This window comes from Poecilia formosa, unplaced genomic scaffold (assembly GCF_000485575.1).
Source record: "Poecilia formosa unplaced genomic scaffold, Poecilia_formosa-5.1.2 Scaffold107, whole genome shotgun sequence".
Taxonomy (NCBI): domain Eukaryota; kingdom Metazoa; phylum Chordata; class Actinopteri; order Cyprinodontiformes; family Poeciliidae; genus Poecilia; species Poecilia formosa.
The window spans coordinates 552,744-572,045 of NW_006800046.1; the positions used below are offsets into that span (position 1 = coordinate 552,744).

Below are 19,302 nucleotides of genomic sequence, written 5' to 3' on the forward strand. Positions count from 1 at the left end.
TATTAATCGGAACAAATGCTTAATATATCACTGAATCTGTATAATGTAGGTTTTTTTTTAATCAAACTTATCTAGAATTGGCTGGGATTAACATTCAGAAAATATTAGCAAGAAATCCGATTAAAAGAAATTGTTTACGTTAAAATGAAACCTTGAAATTCTACATTAAAGGGCTGAACTTGATGTGTTTTTCAATGTTACAAACCGACAGTCTTCAAGCTAGCGCATACTGCCACCTAGTGTTGGCGCGGTATAAAATGTGTCTGTAAGTCTTGTCTTTAACTGTTCTGATGTTAGAGTCTAGATGTAAATTGGCAAAAAGTAAATAAAAAAAGATGTCTAGCTAAACTGTGCTAACCTTTAACACTTTTCAAAATGGTAAACACAAATGCGTGCCAAACCTTTAAGAGGTTTATCGCAAATAGAAAAAAATCATATCAGTTTCCATCTACTTATACTCTATTTTACATTGATCTGATATAAAATCTCAAACTACACTGTGGCATGTTTGTAATGTTACAAAATATATAATAAGCATTTACATTAATCAAACAGTAAATGTAGACATAGTTTTAAGCTGTTTTTCAACAATATTGACGATGCGTTTTATTTTATTGTGAAAACCAGCCCTCAAACCGGAAGCGCTTCTGTTCTTCTAATTAACCAACAAAAAGCTATAAAATTTATTTATAAATTTTAACCCACAAAGCGGACGGTATCCCACCAAAACATATACCCCGAATAAGGACACCTAAAGGGAACTTTATCATATTCAGCTCCATTCGCTGGTTTGTTATCAAGCCGAAATGGCCGCCAACCCTCCCGGACAGGGCTTCCAGAACAAAACCCGAGTGGCCATCCTGGCGGAGCTGGACAAGGAGAAGCGGCGGCTGCTGCAGAGCCAGTCCATGAACAGTCCCGGAGCCAACATCCCGCTGTCGGGCCGGAGCAGCCTGAAGGAGGCGAGGGACAGCGCGGAGCAGCAGCACATCGCCGCCCAGCAGAAGGCCGCCCTGCAGCACGCTCACGTCCACTCCTCCGGGTTCTTCATCACCCAGGACTCCTCGTTCGGGAACCTCATCCTCCCGGTGCTTCCCCGATTGGAGCCCGACTTATGACTGAACAGCACAGCTGACCCTGGTGGACCGACTTCAACTCACAAAAAGCGGAGTTTGTTAGCTGTGAACGGAAGAGTGGCACCATGGTGTTTTCTTGGTCACTTTTTTATTATGAGATAGAAACGTAAGAAAGTTATTTCAGGTTCAGAATGTTGTTCATAAGCTTAAAGTATAAAACCTTCAGTTAAAGAGCCATATATCTATGTCATGTTTACTTTCCGTTTTAATTTCAAGTAGAAGACTAGCAGTACATTTTTTGAATAAGCTATTGGACCACAGCTTGCTGTCAGAGCAGTGTTTACAGTTTAGTGGCCAGAGTTATGGCTCTCTGCCAGGGTGCCCTTCAGTTGGAGGGCGTAAGATCACTTGAAGGGGAGAAAGTGGTCCGAAAGGTTCATCCCTAAAGAGTATTCTGTTGTTGTTTTTTTATCCGTTCTAGTTAATGTAGATTAGATGCCCTCCACCCGCCCTTTGTTGTGCAGTGTATGCACTATAAGGAAAAAAATGACTACAAATATTTTTCTTTTTCCATCAATATCTATCTATCCATCTGTCTGTACCACAGCTGGTTGTTCTGTTTCATACTTTGTAACATACTATAGTGAGTGCTACACTTATGTTTATGTTTTGTTAGTTGCCATGCCATTGTAATTTTCATTCAAAAGGGTGTTTAATTATCCATTTCTTTATTTCTGCCTTTGTAATGTGTACATACATATAATGTGCAGCTAAAAGAGGTGTTTATTTCCCTAAAATTAATATTTTTTCCCTCCGTTTTGAAAGCAGCATACATTGTAAGATCTGAAAGTGAATGGTCTTGCCTTTAAGCTGCCACCCGTAAAGTGTATAAAGGATTTTTCTAAGCCAACAAAAATATGAAGTGTTTGTTCTGTAATTGGTTCATTGTGGTTTTTAAGATATTTTTCTCTTTTTTAAGTCTTGAGTTGCAGGTGGTTAAGTTGAGGCTGAGCCAAGGTTTTGTGATCAGAGGGTGGAGGTTCTGAATAAAAAGTAATAATTTTGAGGTACAAGACAGAACAATAGTTTTTTGTTTGTTTGTTAAATATTTGTTCAGGCCAGCAAACAATTTGCAGACCCCACACATTCTGATCACAAACTGTTAAAACTTTTACAATCAGGTTAACTCTATGGTGGGATATTTGCCAAAAAAAAAAAAAAAAACAGCCGCCACAGAAGCAGTTTCTTGTCCCATACTGTCTCTTTGATGAACACAATCACCAAAGTAAGCTTTAAAACACATTAAAACACTTGTTTCTTACTCTAAAAAACAAACGAAAAAATTTGGCAAATATATCCACATATCGTTTCTTTATGCCTATTTTATTTAACCTAATGTTTATATATTTATACTTTAGGCATGTACGCTGTGAGCGCTTGAAAACCGACGTCGAAAATGTCTGGTTTTTACATTTAATTTCGGCCAATGAAGTTATTCGGATTTTGATTCTCTGCTATCTGCACTCGATTGCTTTCGCCTGGAGTGGATCACAGAGCCGTGGCTGCCGCTGATGCAACCTGCTGTCAGGTCCACTCAGCCGGCTGTTTCTCTCCTCCGAAACTCATTTTAAGAGTACCAGTTCACAGGTGAGTGGTCAGCTGTCAGGATTTTATCTTAAAAGCAAACTAACACGGTTGTATAGTAAGTAAAGCTAACGTTAGCTGAACAGATAGCATTTTCCGTGCCACCGACTCGGTAGTGTTAGCTGCACATGGTTTTGTTGCTAACTAGATGAAGACTTAGCTTCCTAATTCATTCATTCAGTATTTAACCGACCTGTCTTTGATGCGAAAGTGGAGCTTGCTTATTTAAGCGAAGCTAATAAAGATGAAATATGGAATAAAAATGAGTGCTTTCGTGAATATTTAGGGGGTCGAGGTTTGTTTAAGGCGTGCGTCATCATTCCCAGTGTAATCCTGCTGCATGAAGCTGTTACTAAAAAAAATAAATAAAAATGAAGCTGTTACTACACAGTAGTGATAACTCTGACCATATGAACTGACAGCTTCTTGTCACAAAGCCCGGCATCATGGCAGGTCAGCTCAGTCCGGAGGAGAAGTTCAACCTCATCACCAGGAACCTGCAGGTGAGCAACAACCCGCGTCATGCGTCGCTCTGGACAGGAAGCCTTCCTTCATGCCAGTCGGTGTCGTGATGCCTCTGCTTGGGTCGCGTTGCAGGAGGTCCTCGGTGAGGAGAAGGTGAAGCAGGTTCTCCAGGAGAGGGAGCTGAAGGTTTACTGGGGCACGGCGACCACTGGCAAGCCGCACGTAGCTTACTTTGTCCCCATGTCGAAGATAGCAGATTTCCTGAGGGCCGGCTGCGAGGTAGGGACAAACAAAACCTTTAACATTAATTTTAGCATTAACTTTATCTACTTGTTATTTTTGTTTTTGTTTACATCAGTCGTCCAAACTTTTGCTTGACGGTAAATTGTCCCAGAAGTTATCACGATAAACGATAATATTGTTTTGAGAGCATTTTCAAGAAATATCCCTGTAATGATGCAAGAGCACATTCTCAAAGATCAATTTAAAATCTAGAGAACATTTAACACTGGAACTGGAAGACATTTGAAATATTCAAATTGAATAAACAAATAAAATGAATTATGAAGTCTATTAATAGAAATTATCCTTCAAAAGAAGGGGGCTAGTTTGAAGACTTTTATTACCCAGTTCTTGGAAGAAAAATAGAGAAAAGAGAAAAATGATAAATCAAATGGAAATTATTGAGCTCATCTTACTTTATCATGCGATTAATTGATTTATTTCTTACTGCGACAGGCCTATTCAACAGTGAAACAAACTGAAAGTGAAATTAGGAGTTTTAGTTGCACCATCAAAAACATGGCTGTTTTGTTCCCCACAACATCTCCTGATAAATGAAGCGAGGTAAAAGATAACAGTTATTTTGTGGATTAACTTCAGTCACTTTATCTGACATTATCTTCAAAAGTACCAAATTTGTCTGTCAGTTGCAACACCTGCCAATTTGTGCCATTATAATCCCAGTTAAGCCTGGCTCAGTAAGCCATTAATCACATGACGCATTGAAATGACCTCAATATAATTTCCATTCCGGTCGACTAACATTTTTTTCATGTTCACGTTTTGCCGTCTCTTCCGATCCTCAGGTCACGATCCTGTTCGCAGACTTGCATGCCTACCTTGACAACATGAAGGCTCCCTGGGAGCTGCTGGAGCTCCGGGTGAAGTACTACGAGCAGGTGATCAAGGCCATGCTGGAGAGCATCGGCGTCCCTCTGGAGAAGCTGCGCTTCATCAAAGGCACCGATTTCCAGCTGAGCCGGTCAGTTTGACCCCCCCATTCCCCTGCCCAAACTAGCGCTTAGCCTCGTAGCTGAATTTTGTTTCTGTCCTGTGACGTCGGATAGAGAGTACACCCTGGATGTGTACCGCCTGTCCTCCATGGTGACCGAGCACGACGCCAAGAAGGCTGGAGCTGAAGTGGTGAAGCAGGTGGAGCATCCTCTGCTGAGTGGGCTTCTCTATCCCGGACTACAGGTAACAACGAAGCGCGAGTATTTTTGTAGTAGTTTTCTTCACATGTAATCGTATTTCATCCACAGACTTCAGTTTGTTTCATCTGGACTTTGTGTGAACAAAATTAGAGATGCACCGATTTGATATTAAATCGGTCTCGATATTTAAAAAAAGTTTTTGATCAGGTATCAGTGACGATCCATAAGGGCAGATCCATTCAATCTAGTTGTATTCTTTGCACTCTGAGTGCTTTATCAATTATTTAACATTATATTTAGAATTCCTAGTTGCACTTTCTGAACCATTTGAAAGGTTTGAATAAATGTTTGACCAAGGTAGTCAACCTGTTGTTTTTCACAGTTTCAGTTTTGTTATTACTTATTTTGCATTGTCTGTTATACTTCTAATTGCACTGATTGAACAAATTAAAGTTGTTGTTTTTTTTGTTGTTAATACGTTTGACCAAATGTGTGAAGCTATTGGTGTATTTAAGTGTGCTGTACTGGTGCAGAATTATTAAATAAATTTGTAATTCAGTACATTTATGCCTGTGTTAAAAAAAAAGAAAAAAAAGTCAACTCAGCACTGTTTCTCTGTATTGTGTTGGTGGTATTGGCCGATACCAAACCTCGGATATTGGTAGTGAAGTGAAAGTGAAAAAAGTAAATCGGTGCATCCTTAAACAAATTAACGCTTGGTTCTCAAAAATTCAGCCCCCAGCAGCATCATGCCGTGGGGATGATTTTTTTTTTTCTCAGCAGAGAAAACAATTAAAATAAATGTATTCAGTGGTATATTGGTATCGGTACCAATATCTGAGTAATAGTGGCTTTGAGTATTTAGTTAAACTGTTGACAATTTTCTCAGGCTTTAGACGAGGAGTACCTGAAAGTTGACGCCCAGTTCGGAGGAGTTGACCAGAGGAAGATCTTCACTCTGGCCGAGAAGGTAAAACTCAGATCAGCTAGGATGGAATTAATTTATACAAGATGTTAGAATACGTCTAAATAAGCTCCAATTTTGTCCCTTTTTTTCCCCAGTACCTTCCCTCTCTTGGTTACGCTAAACGATCACATCTGATGAACCCAATGGTTCCAGGACTGACGGGGGCTAAAATGAGCTCCTCAGAGGAAGTAAGGCTGTGTCCAAACACTCTGTTGAAACATTTCCTGCCAGTCTTTTATGCTAATAACCAACGCATGCGCTTAGGAGTCAAAGATCGACCTGCTGGACTCCAAAGAAGACGTGAAGAAGAAGCTGAAGAAGGCTTTCTGCGAGCCGGGAAACACCGACAACAACGGCGTTCTCTCTTTTGTTAAATACGTCCTCTTTCCTCTACAAGGAGGTTAGAAAGCTGATTAATTTCAGTTGTTCTTCTTTCATTGTTGTTGTGAACGTCTTCTTCACAGCTTGACTTGATTTGCGGCACCGGTGTGTTTCAGAGTTCTCCATCAAGCGGGATCCAAAATGGGGCGGAGACAAAGTTTACACGGACTTTAAAGAGGTGGAGGACGACTTTAGAGGAGAGGTACAGCTACATTTATCTGGTCCCATTAGATAGTAAGCAGCGTTCAAACAGGTTTTTTTTAAAGTCTAAATTTAAAAAAACTTGTCATATAACAGTGAATTGAAACTTATTTAGTTCATTTGTCCTGTTTTTATTCACAAAGTTTGAAAACTTGCCTTGAAAGTCCCTGTGGGTAAAATGTACGAACCCCAGTTAACGCTTTGCTCATTGTCAGATGATCCATCCTGGAGACTTGAAGGCCTCGGTGGAAGTCGCCCTGAATCAGCTCCTGGAGCCAATCAGGAAGAAGTTTCAGTCTCCAGAGCTCCGCAAGCTCACCAACGCTGCTTATCCCGATCCGTCCAAGACAAGTCAGCGTTTAAACCGCGACAAAAACAGTCCCACACAAAGGACGCTTCACCCTAAAACCTTCTTTTACCCGGTTGGTTAACAGAAGCAGGAGGAAAAGGCGCCAAGACGGCCGGAGGCGGCGGAGGGGACGACAACGAGCTGGCGCCCTCCAGACTGGACATCAGGGTGGGGAAAATCGTCAGCGTGGAGAAGGTTAGTGACTTGGACCGTCGACGCATGCCGCTAAACGAGCCTCGGCTGTAGCTGTGACGTTGTAACGCGCGGAACCCGCAGCATCCGGACGCCGACTCGCTGTACCTGGAGAAGATCGACGTCGGGGAGCCGGAGCCCAGGACTGTGGTGAGCGGGCTGGTGGCCTACGTTTCCCAGGAGGACCTGCAGGACAGAGCCGTGTTGGTGCTGTGCAACCTGAAGCCGCAGAAGATGCGAGGGATCGAGTCTCAAGCCATGCTGCTGTGCGCCTCCATGTAAGCAAGTCGACTAAACCTGACGGGGCAGCCTAAAAACGCCAGCAGGACCAGGGTTATAGTAGTTCTGGGTTTTTTTTTTTTTAGTTTTTTTTTTTTCTTTTGTGACTTTTTGTCCAATTCAGTTTGTTTTAGTTAGTCTTTATAGTGAGCTTGCCAGTTTTTATAGTTACAGTAGTTTTAGTTTTTTCAGATTTTGATTGTTTTGAATTCTGCGCCTACAAATGAACCAAAGTATTGTATTGCTATTATGTACACATGGATTAATACTCAACAGAAGACACCATTCCCATAAAATGGATTCAGTTTTGTTGGAAAACCAAGTTCTGTCAGCATTTTGCGGACTAAATGCCACCAGGAGAATTATGTGCCGTGTGCTGAGTAAAAACATAATGAATTTCACATCAGTTTGAAAGGCTGATAAATAGATTCATGATAAACACAACCCTGTGGTTTCTCTGTCTCCAGAGAAGGTGAGCCCAGGAGGGTGGAGCCTCTCGACCCTCCAGAGGGTTCTTCGCCAGGGGAACGGGTCCTTGTGGAGGGCTACGAGTCGGGGAAAGCGGATGAAAAATTGAACCCAAAGAAGAAGGTGTGGGAGAAACTGCAGGTACGTTCGAGCCCCGTTACTGAGTCAACGTTCGGACACATTGTCCCGTCCCATAACACACTGATTAACGTGGCGTGTCGTCCTACAGGCGGACCTGAAGATCTCAGACGAGTGTGTGGCTCAGTGGAAAGACAGGAAGCTGCTGACCAAACTGGGACAGATCACGTGTAAGACGCTAAAAGGAGGCAACATCAGCTAAATACTCACATGGACTCCCGTCGATCGTCAAAGCTGCTCCACAAATCTCCATGGCAACACCACGAAGCTTCATCTGGATGTCTTTGGAAGGGTGAAGGGGTATTTCTGGCTAAATAGACCAACTGCTTTATCTTGACTGAGGAAAAGTATGAAGTCATTTGCTGTGACTAACTATAACTAATCAAAGTTTGTTACTTACACATGTAATGTATTTGTACAACAAATATTTGACTGAGTGGAGGTATGGGACAGTGATCAGTTTGCTCCTTTCTAGATCTAAGTAATGATATCTCAGGTTTCTGAAGGGGAACTCAACGTTTTGGTGTTTTTCTGGGTTAAAAGTGTCAAGACAGAGGTCAGTCTGCCAAATCTGATTAAAAGGGATCCTTTCAAACTTTCTATACACCTCATGTATGTAAAATCCATATGCCTCTAGATGGAAGACGGTTGTACACAGAAATCCATGTCTGATTGTCTGATTAATGCATCATCTGTAAAATGAAATAAACACTGGCAGAATCAGAGATCTGCTGGCAATAACTGTTTTAATGTGGCTGATTAAAAGTCTCAGCTTGTTGATATTAACCCGTAAACTAGAGATCCTCAAATCCAGGCCTCAAGGGCTCCGCTTCACCACACCCAAGTCTTATAATCAGGTCATCAGCAGAATATTGGAGAAGTAATTCAACTACGTGATTGAGGTGTGTTGAACCAGGGACGGATCTTAAAGTTGCAGAACACCGAGTGTCGAGGCCCAGATTTGAGTTCTCCTGCCAAAGACTCTGCTGAATTAAACAGTCTTTTAGTCTTATCTTCAGAGATGCACTTATTAGGACACAAATTGACTGGAGTCTCCAAATATATCTTACACATATATCAAATATATGTTTACTTTGATCAAGTAAACAACTTTAGATACCAGACAAGGCTAAAGACCGGAGGATATCCGTTCATCCTTAAAGCAAATGTAAAGGTTTAAATTGATGTAGCCAAAATTAAGGCCTTAAAATGTCTTAAATTCATTTAAAAAAGTAAGTTGGTTTTTAATATCAGAGGTTTGAACTTTTGTCTTGACAGGACTGTTTAATCTCACATAATTCTGTATTTTTTTCCTGGCGGTACTTTTCTGTCTGACAAAAGCTTGAGTCACCCTCAGACATCTTTGTCGCCTTCTGTGACTCGAGGCTACCGCTAGCTAGCTGCTAACGTACCCTTGCTACCATCTAGCAAGCTTTTTCTTGGGCAGGTGGAAATTTATCACCAGTTGACTGGATGAAACTGTGGAGAGATGCATCTCAAATTACATCCATAATGGTCTTAAAAGTCTTATATTTGAGTCGGTGGAATCTGCAGAAACCCAAGACTAAAGCATATTTACCTGTCGTCATAGCAGTTTGATGGAGAAAACGTCCAGATAGTGATGTATGCCTTCACGTAAAAGCATCTGATTCATTTCACTTCCACACATCAGTGTATTTTTGAAACAATGAACAAAAGAAACATTTGACACAAGTAGAATTTATTAATAGAAGTAATAACTGTACATGATTCTTTATAATCACCAAAATGGAGATTTTTTTTTAAACACCCTTTACAAAGAGTCAAGAATTGACTTTATATGATTCCACTGGGGAAGAAGGGTTTTTGTGCAAACAGTGATGAGCTTAATTCTCCATTCCAAAAGCTTAAGTCAAAGTTTTAGGAACAAAATCTTTTAATAAAAATACCGAACCAGCTCCAGTGTATCAATTTCCCAAGGCAAGTCACCAGATTTGTTGCTTCAAAAGTGGTTTTTATTTAATATTTGGTAGGAAAAGGTGACTTCCAGTGCTCCTAGTGAAAAAAGAAGTCTAGTTGTTTTGCTGCTTTATACAGTATTGTAAAAAAAAAAAGTATTTGCACCTTTACCAAATTCCTTTGTTTTAGATTTTTGTTTGTCATGCTTACATGTTTAAGCTAATTGGAAATACATCAACAAAGACAACCAAAGTAAAAAAAAATAATAATTTAAAAAAATGCTAAAAGGTCTTAAAAAGTAAGAAATCATGCCTCAATGAAAATAAATTTCCTGACATCAGTCTGAAAGAGGGTTACAGAGATCTCTCTAAGGATTTGGTTATTTCAGTGAACCACAGTGAGAACCATTATTTTGACAAGTGAAGTCAAAATATAACTCAGAACATCTAAATCCCTGCATGCATCACTTGCTTCAGTGAAGGTCAGTGTTCAAGAGTCAAATATAATTGACAGGGCATAAAAATGCATTGATGGGACCAAAACCCAATGCTGACCGAAAAACCTCCAAAGGCCCGTCTTATATCTACCAAAATTTGTTAATGATCCCCAAGACGTCCAGGAAAACGTTCTGTGGACTGCTCAGACAAAGATCATAAAGACAGATGGTGGTAGAGTGACGGTCTGGGGCTAGTTTACTGCTATAGGATCCCAAATTATTTAATTTTTTTTGCCATAATTGATGGAACTACAAATTTACTCTCTCCCAGAAAATTCTGATGGGGAATATATAGAGGATAAGGATCCAACACAAGCAGGATAGTCCTCTACTGAATCTCTGTGGAACCAAAGGAAAGACTTTGGAGTGGCAAGACCAAGATTTGAATCCAATTGAGAAGCTGAGGCATGATCTTAAACCTTAAACAGGCGAATCATACTCAGAAAGCCTCCAATACGCACGGATTAGAACCATTTTGCAGTGAAAACTGGGCCAAAACTTCTTCACTCACTGAGTTATCACAAATACTAGATTGCATTTGTTGCTGCCAAGGGTCTCAAAACTACTGATTTGGTTTACGGGGCAATTACTTTTTCACATAGGGCCTTTATTATCCTTTATTAAAGATTCCCTTTCTTAAAACTCCATTTTGTATTTAGTTGGGTTGTCTTTGATGTTAACATTTCTTCAATGATCTGACCCGTGCTCCCCCCCCCCGCCCCCGTTTTGCATGCTGCATTGCTGTAGAGGAAACACACGAGTGACCTGTTGGCAGATACTGTATTTAAAGATTTTTGTTGCATGTTAACAAATTATCATTGTAGCTTTACAAAAGTCATTTTGTCCTAACCAACAAAGCATCCCATAGGATTAATTCGTCTTCCCTTTTTTCTTTAATACTTTTACACACAGTGAAAAGCAGGACTAAAACTAAGTTGAGTAATTTCTGTACAAGCATAACCAAGGAGACAATGTTTCATCCTGTCCTTGGTTGGAGACTCTGTCAGTCCCAGTGAGAATCATTACTACGCATTGCTTTTTACTGCAGCATGGGGTTAAAATGTACAATAAACCCCTTTCTCCAACTTTTCTTCTGAGGATGCACTACCTCGTTCAACCTCTGGGAGGCGATCTTACACAAACCAAACTGAGACATTTCATGTTCTGTGCATCACTCCACCCTGAGGGGTCCTTGGATTACATTATGTAGAAAAATACTTTAGAATAAAGCTTTCTTTAGAAGTTGAGGGTTTTAACATGATCTTTTTTTTTTTTTTTTTTTTTTGCATAAATATGTAGGAAGCCCATTACAGGCTAAGGCTTTTGGATAAAACACAACAAGAAGACTGAGTTTATTGTCTCTTAGTAATGTCAATAAATGTTGTGATTCATCCTTTCACTTGCTTGCCGTCTTGTTTCGTTCCTCCTGCGAGTCTGGTCACAGATCACTCGTTCAAAACAACGTTTCAATCGTGTCCGCCGTCACTCTTGTAGCTGTAGGCAGGAGATGAGAGGAGGATATGCGCCATTAGGGTAATACAGTTACCGGAACACACCTAATGAATATTCCATCCCAATCTTATTGAATTATTGAAACATGATCATGAGCTTCAGGTTGTGGCTGATTAAAGCATGTGCTTGACGAGAAGTAAGCTGCAGGCGAGCCAGCAGCATCTGTACTGTATGCGCACAGACCACAATGGAGCTTGTTAGTGAAGTTTCTGGCCTGCGGGTATGTTGAGCATGCAGCATTCCTCTTTAAAGTAAGCTTAAAACTGCATTGCTGCTCAAAATCAAGATGTTGCAAGAATTAGCATTGTGCTTTCTCATGATAAGAATGCTTTGGTAGTTCAAGGATTAATGCAAGCACTGACTCAGGTGTCCACAAGGTTACAGACTCAGCAGCAACATGCAAGTGCTTGTAACTTTCACTAAAGTCGCTTTAAGATCTTCACCGTGCAATAAACCACTGACCGTCCTTTATAGTTCAGTTGGTCAGTTACGCCACACAGTGTGCTTTGTTTGCGTTTAGAGCAAACATGGTTCTGGGATTACAGAACCAAAGGGGTGTGGTACATCTCCGTGAGATTCACCTGGGCAATATGCATAATGTAAGATGTATAAGAATTTTGTCAGTTCATGCTGATTAATTTAGGATTATTTCTGAACAGTCAGTTGGTTACTCAGCTCTGTCTGTATCCCAAAACTTGGCTGCTGTGTTTGCATTTTATTGTATCTTGCCTCAATTCTGATGTACTCCAGACAGCTCATAGCAGTTATGGGTCTTTGACAACCTCCTGAGATGGATCAGAGGAATAAGCTAGTAAAATTCACTTCAACCCTCCCCTGTCCATGCTGGAACCACTCTATTGATTGCCAGGCCTAAAGAGCGGATTGTAGATTCAAAGAATGATCCGAAAGGTGCCAAAGACAATGACAAAGTCAATCCACTTACTTGTTGTAGGTGGCGCCACAGGTTGTGCAGTTCCAGGATCTTTGCTTCCCTCAACCCTGAGCTCCATCTTTGCTGAACAGGTATGGGAGTTCAGCAAGGGACTTGTACTTCCAGGAGTTGGCTTCTTGGCTATCGGCGGAGGAATTCTGTCAGTCTTGACTCTGCCGTTTGAGAGAACACCAGCCTTTGATTGGTCGGAGACCTGCCTGAGCTCTGCTGCTAAGCTTTGCTTCAGACTTGCCTGAGCCTCTGAGGAGGCGGCAGCTACAGGCTCAATGACCACCTTTTTTGTGCTTCTAGAGAAGATAAAGCTAGCTGTAGATGCTGGGGATTTAAGAATATCGCATGCTTCAAGTGATTTTAGAGAGTGCCCCCCTTGTTCACCAATGGAGCTGTAAGTAGGGGATTTCACACCCAGTCTGTGGGGAAGACAGTGTCTGGAAGACATGGCTGCGGTTTTCATTCGGATGGCCTCCTGCAGACGCAGGGAAGGAGAACCCATTGTCACAGTGGACGATTTTACGGTTTGAGGAGGAGATTTTACTGACAAAGACTTCCGAATGGGCTTTGGAGGAATGTCTTGAGGTCCTTGGCCTGAGATGGAACAATTTTCCTGAGCTGGAGTTGCCTCATGTGCTGCGTCTTCAGATGGAGGTTGCACCTGATCTTCAGTCATGCTGACCGTTCTAAGGCGAACCATCTGCAGCAGCGAGGGGGTTACGAGTGGTATGTTTGCATCTTCTTTAGGAATTGGTGCACTTTTGTGGCGAGAAAGTAGCTCCTTGTTCCTGGCGTCTCTGTATGTGCCACTGGGTTGCCTTCTGAAATTAACTCCAGGGGTTACATTTTCCATTGGTGGAGGAGGTGCTTTTGGCACTGAAGTTGGAGCTGAAAGCTCAGGACTTACTGGAAGAGTAGAGGGCGACTGATCTTCAAGTTTCAGAGAGTTTCGCTTAAGATAACTGCTGGAAGGAGACACTTCCTGGACCGGCATTGGGCTCTCTACTCTGGCAATAGGTGGTGAAGGAGGCAAGGGTGGAACTGTGTCGGTAGCGCATGAAGTATCTTGGGAAGAAGTCTCAAGAGTAGTGTCAGCTTTTGAAATCTGTTCAACTTCAGAGGATTTGTTGTCAGCTGGGGGTGAAACTGAAGCGACTGGGGTTGGTTCTGTCATCTCCGTTACATCATCTCTTATGGATGGTGGAGGAGGTAGAGGGAAATCTACCTCATCTCCTCCATCAAAGATGGGTTCCCCTTCTAATGGAGGAGGCGGAGGTGGCCAACAGGAATCGACAACATGTGACACGTCATGTTCCTTCTCAGACTCACTTGGCATTGGAGACACTAACGAAGCAGCAGGTTTCCTTATCGGAGGAGGTGTAGGCTGGTAAGCTGGAGGAGGCGTAGGTGGTGGTGAGAGCTTACTCATTTTGGGGACCTCTACTGTAAGTGTCTGCATAGGCTGAACTTCGCTCTTTTCCATGTTGCTCTTATCGGCTGGAACTGTTGCAGCACTTTGAGATGGCGTTGTATGTTCCTCAACAGACAAGTGAGCTTCTTTTGCAGCAGTGGAGCTCAGTTTCCTTTCTTGTGTCTCTAATGGATGCCCCATTTCATCCCTGAACAGTATTTTTGTTGGTTTCTTCATGACAGGAGGTGGCTGTTTCTTTGGAGTTGTCTCTTGACTTTCTGGCTTCTTTACAACATTGATTTTACTCTCTGCCCTGCTGTTAAAATCCGTGTCCTCCTCATTTTTATGCATTTGTTCTTTATCTGAAGATTCTCTACTGTTTAATTCACTTTTGCCACCTTCAGGATCTTTTATCACAGTGTTTTCTGTATGTACAGACATTTCCAAAACAGGATTCTCCTGAGTTGTCTGGTTTTCAAATGTAACTTCACTGTCTTTTCTGGGCTCTCTTTGGGTTTCTACTTGTTTTCCTTTCAGTGGAGTTTTGATGACATTAGGAGCTCCACAGAGGAGCTCAACAGTCCGTCTGCTGTGGGCCCATGTCTCCGGAGGCGGTGGGCGAGGGGCTTTGACTTTAGGAGGAGTAGGGATGTTAAACAGTTCTTGTACGTCTCCTCTTAAAGATGAGAGCTTGCGACTCGGGGTAACTTCATTTGTTGGCAAGGAATCCTGCGGAGACAGAGTTGTGCTGCATGTGGTAACGTCGGCATTTGCAGGCTCAGATGTACCTGATGACAGGGAGGTGAGTGAGGAAGAGGGAGAAGCTGCTGAGGATGAGGCACGGGATGCGGATCTCTCTGGTTTGATGGGTTTCTTTTTCAGTTTGTCTGGAGAATTTGGGGAGATTTCTTTCGGGGAAAGTGTTGGAGTTCCACTCTGGCTAGAATAGCCACTAGAAGGAGACAATGTCCGTTCGAATTTCCCTCCATCTGGTGCTGTTTTCTGTGGAGAGGAAGGGTCGGATTCTTGTTGTGACGCTGTCGCTTCTTCAGCCTGGTTAGGGGAGTCCTGCAAAGGGGTTAGAAGTGTGGAGGAGGAGTTTGTTGAGCTTGGCCCAGTAGAGTTTGACAAAGGTTCTGGGCTCAAATTGGCATTAGTAGCAACCAATTTAACTTCATCCTTTGCTACTGTATTTTCTGATGAACTTTTTACTTCTCCTGAGTTTCTAGGATCTTCCAGCTCCACCACAGTCATGGTCTCACTTTTGACCTTTTTGCCATGCAGAGAGTTAGTTCTTCGTGGAGGTGCTGGAGGCTGTTTGGTCTTGGTAACCGAAAGACTATGTATGCAGTTCCGTTTGTTCTTTGCTTGATCGCCAGCAGTCAGTGACTGTGTTGCTCCGTGTCCAGACTCCGCTTCTGTTGTGTTTACTTCTGTTTTGTTCAGGCCGTTATTTGCATTAACTGGGCTACAAAAACTTGTGAGATCTTGGCCGCTACTAGACTCCTGTGTCTGGCTTTCTTGTACGTTAAACCCCCCTCTATTAGAAGATGAAACCGAGGAGTCTGAAATAATAGTCTTAGAGGATTGAGACTCACTCCAGTTTGAACCTGAGGCTGACCGGGACATTAGTGCAGAGTCATAGTTAGAGCTGTTTGTTTGGGAACCGTCACCGTCTGATCTTCTCGACAACAAAGGACTAACTGCTGATTCCTCAGATGTCAGGCTGCTTTTGCTGACAGCGCAAGCACCGTTGCCATGATTGACGCTGCTGCCTCGAGTTCGACTGCTGCTGCGGTCAATCTCAATTACTTCAACTGAAGCCGGTAGAACAGCATTAGGGATGATCGTAGACAAGTAAGTGGCCTGAGGAGAGATGGACATCACCGGACCCTACAAGGGATCAGAAGCAAGTGCTTTACATCCTAATAAAATGATTGCTCAAACATTACATTGAGGAATTGCAGTGTCTCATGTTAGAAGATGAAACCTGTGTAAATCCTCAACTCAAACCCGGATGGTATTGTTACCTGAGGCTCTTGAAGGAAGTGCAACATTGATGGAGAGAGTGAAAAGGATGTTGTCATGCCAGGAAATGCAAGGGACTTGGGTCTGACTGTAGAACAGAGATGGGCCTGCTCATCTTGATACCCTCCCTTAAGGTGCTTCCTCGCCACCTGCTCGTCCCTAAAGACCTGCTCCAGCATCAACAGAAGACCATGTTAAGGTGGAAAAAAACAGAAACGGATGTCTTGATTTCGAACTCAATCTTTGGATCCTCTGACCTCCAGTTCTGAAAGGTGTACCCTTGCTCCCTCTTTTTTCGCTAACGGAGTCCCTCCGTCCACTGTAGGAATGATAACAACACTCGACTGGCTGTCACCATTGTGATTTTCATGGTTAGGGAGCTGAGTCGAAACAAGTGGCTGAAAGGTGGAACTTCTGTTCAGAGCTGTAAACAATGTGAGCCACATTACTCATAAAGTCACACTAAACACTTTTCAGTTTCATAAGGAATATGGATGGGAACGTACCAAGTTCTTTCTGGACCTGGTTGGGAATGCCCATGATGGTGGTCCTCCTGTTCCTCTTTCTGCTCCTATCGAATCTTTTCACTGGATTCAAAGGCTTGAATGTGGAGCCTGATGGAAAGATGAAAGTGTTTTACTCACCAAGATAGACCACAAATCCGGTTAGAGTTGAGGTAATATTTAGCGGCTTACCCTTCCAAAAGAAAATTATTTGAGAAAATCTGTGTGTGTACACTTGCAAGTTTACCATCTTGGTTCAGCATGCTAACATAACACTTTTGTTAAAGCACTAAAAAACTGATAAATGTTAAAGTAATTTATTCTTCAGGCCACAGTTCTCGATAATAACATTCTTAACCAGATGACACTGTAAATAAAACAATCAGCGGTACTAAAACTGAGCAATAAAAAAAACAAATTTGGAAAATCATACAAGCATTTTAGCAAAAACATAAAAAGTTGTTGACCAAGTGAATACTTTAGGTTTTCGAAATACTCATAAAGGGCTTCTGAGCTGTCCACTGATGTCTGGGTGAAATTCAGTTGAATGTGATGAAAAAATGCTGACCAAATTGTGAATGCGACAGAATGATACTGATAGTGGAAATGTTGTGTTTCAGTGGCGTGCAGTGTCTGTTTAATTTTGGTCTGATTCGGAAAACCTCTTAGTGTTTGCTGTTTTTCCTACGTAGATGATAAAGCTAGTATCAAAATGACAAAAAGTTTTAACAATACTTAAATACTTAAAAGGCACCGTCTCTGATGATTTATATTTCCCACAGAAACCATATTGTTATTTTCACTAAAAACTCAACAAGGCACATCGAGTAAATTCTTTCCTTGAGGTTAATAAAAAAACCTTGATCTTTACGATCAGTATCATATATGATCAGAATACCAACCGCTCTCACTGCGTGGGCACATCCAGCCTCTGCCTCTCTTACTCTCAGTAGTACTGACAGGCAGACTCAGCCTTCCAGCTGTGATATGTAGCTGAGTTGTCTCACATGCTTAAAACTTCTAAGAGAAACCTCCAAAAAAAAAGCCCTCCTTATCTCTACATATGAGTGTATCAAGTGCTTCAAACCATAACTGCAGAGGCACCGAGCAGTGAGGAATGAGTCATGCATCTTTAGTAAGTACCCGGCTATGACTCTTGTTAAAGCAGTGACCTCAGGAATAAACTCAGACTCGCCCCACTGCTGACATAATTAGCTCCTGTAACTTTAACATGCAGAAAATATTGACGGTTCCTTCTCGAAGCGCCAACACACACACACACACACACACACACACACACACACACACACACACACGCACACGCACACTGTGTTTACCTTGGTGAGTAATCCCAGGCCGATTCAACGCAGCAGAAGCTGCTGTGGTATCATTAACGTTGGGTCTCGACCCCAGAGAGCCTCCTCTGTCCTTGGAGCTGATTTCCTGCTCCGGGCAGAGGGTATCTGTAGACTGGAGGGGTAAAAAAAACACACACACACACGTATACATTTATAAGTTAGAAGGAATTCTAATAATCTCCAGGAAGTGAATGCGGTATTATCTACAAAGCTATTCAGCGACTTACGATGATGCTTTCATCGTCCGCAAAGTTTACTCCATTCTTGTCCTCTGTGCGAAACAAATCAACAACAGAAGTGAGTCTCAAAACTGCTGATTTTATTACATGTTTCACATCCGTAGTTTTATTAATGATGCCTTTGAGTGTCATACCTTCCTGTTGTAGAATCTTGAGCCCCTCCTGAGCTTCGGTGTGTAAGTCCTCCAGGTACTGAGGCCTGCTGGCCTCGATGAACACATTCTCCTGGTAGTGCTGGGAGGCCGTGTAGTGAACCGTCAGCCGCTTCTGGTCTTCATTCCCCTTCGGGCCAGCTGCTTGAGGGGGGAAAAAAGAGAAAATGTTAGATTCTAAAAAGGGTGTAGCAATAAATGAGTGGTATATCAGTCGTGCTGATGAAAATCGATACAGTATGGAACTTTATAGAATCGTTTTAAATAAATGTTATTTGTTCACACTGTTTGCCACATCAGTGAAACAGAATCTTTAGACCGTTTAAATAGAAAAAGTTGCATCTCATTTAAAAATCGTTTCTGAATCGAATCGTGACCCTAGAAATCGGAATTGAATCGGATCACTAGAGGCAGAAAGATTTGCATCTCGACCTAAAGGTGACCATTTCAAATGGGGAAAGTTTTTTTAAAGCAGTATTTGTGTTTGTGGGGCTCTGATTGCTGCTTCGCCATGTGGTCGCAGCTGCACAGTCACCCCCCAAAAAATCATCACTTTTTTCTTTATCACGGATAGCACCATAAAATATCGCGATAAAACGTCAGGTCCGTATCGCCCACCCCTAGCATTAACTACCACTTCTGTCTCACCTTTTAGTCAAAATCACACAAGATCATCATTTAAACCGTTATAGATTTGTTTTCAAGTTACCACCTTGTCTACAGACCTGACCACGCAGCCACCAGGTGTTTGTGGGCTCACACGTTTTATCTTCCTCGCACTCAATCCTGAACTCCACCTGCTTGTTTACTCACACCTTTGACGCTCAGGAATTCGGAGGACAGATGTCCCAACGTGGCCGAGGCTTTTAGCTGAACAGCCACGACCTGGCTAATCCCCTGCTGCGTCTTAATGCTTCGCTGCTAGTCCCCGCGGGATAAGATAATCTGGCCCGTCCGCCTGTTAAGACGCTACGCGACCCGCCACGGTGGGACCTCCTGTGTGTGGGAAATGGATTGAGTTCTTCCTGCAGCACCGGCAAACACAACGCAGACGAAACCAAAGCCGAACTTGCTTGACTTTGTCGACCTGATGGAGAATGTGGCCAGTTTTTGTACCAACCCAGAT

At 42.3% G+C, this 19,302-nt stretch overlaps 3 protein-coding genes across 12 annotated transcripts in view; 2 read left to right on the forward strand and 1 right to left on the reverse strand.

Annotated features, from left to right (window-relative positions):
- Positions 1–65: 65 nt before the first annotated feature.
- LOC103143301 (SOSS complex subunit C-like) lies at positions 66–2,150 on the forward strand. Its single transcript, XM_007559769.2, has one exon. It carries the CDS (start codon positions 807–809, stop codon positions 1,116–1,118), a length of 312 nt encoding a protein of 103 aa, XP_007559831.1. The 5' UTR covers positions 66–806; the 3' UTR covers positions 1,119–2,150.
- Positions 2,151–2,240: 90 nt separating this feature from the next.
- On the forward strand, positions 2,241–8,341 carry yars1 (tyrosyl-tRNA synthetase 1). 2 transcript variants are annotated; one of them, XM_007559771.2, is made up of 14 exons: positions 2,241–2,723; positions 3,158–3,223; positions 3,318–3,464; positions 4,274–4,449; positions 4,535–4,664; positions 5,511–5,591; positions 5,684–5,776; positions 5,853–5,988; positions 6,086–6,171; positions 6,386–6,521; positions 6,605–6,714; positions 6,796–6,989; positions 7,458–7,599; positions 7,688–8,341. In XM_007559771.2, exons 2-14 carry the CDS (start codon positions 3,167–3,169, stop codon positions 7,796–7,798), a joined length of 1,599 nt encoding a protein of 532 aa, XP_007559833.1. In that variant the 5' UTR covers positions 2,241–2,723; positions 3,158–3,166; the 3' UTR covers positions 7,799–8,341. The 2 variants fall into 2 exon arrangements, with proteins under 2 accessions (XP_007559833.1, XP_007559832.1); XM_007559770.2 differs by having other exon boundaries at positions 2,242–2,723; positions 3,143–3,223.
- A 958-nt stretch (positions 8,342–9,299) lies between these two features.
- The window catches only part of nhsl3 (NHS like 3), a 47,529-nt gene continuing 37,526 nt past the window's right edge, over positions 9,300–19,302 (reverse strand). For 5 of the 9 annotated variants that reach the window (XM_016675154.1, XM_016675160.1, XM_016675157.1 and 2 more), the window contains 8 exons: positions 18,159–18,320; positions 18,013–18,056; positions 17,765–17,897; positions 16,431–16,538; positions 16,182–16,348; positions 15,927–16,091; positions 12,486–15,789; positions 9,300–11,524 (listed from right to left, as the gene is read on the reverse strand). In XM_016675154.1, coding sequence (XP_016530640.1) covers positions 11,484–11,524; positions 12,486–15,789; positions 15,927–16,091; positions 16,182–16,348; positions 16,431–16,538; positions 17,765–17,897; positions 18,013–18,056; positions 18,159–18,320 — 4,124 coding nt within the window. In that variant the 3' untranslated portion in view covers positions 9,300–11,483. The remainder of the gene's footprint in view (positions 11,525–12,485; positions 15,790–15,926; positions 16,092–16,181; positions 16,349–16,430; positions 16,539–17,764; positions 17,898–18,012; positions 18,057–18,158; positions 18,321–19,302) is intronic. The other 4 variants (XM_016675156.1, XM_016675161.1, XM_016675159.1 and 1 more) reach the window with 1 other exon arrangement.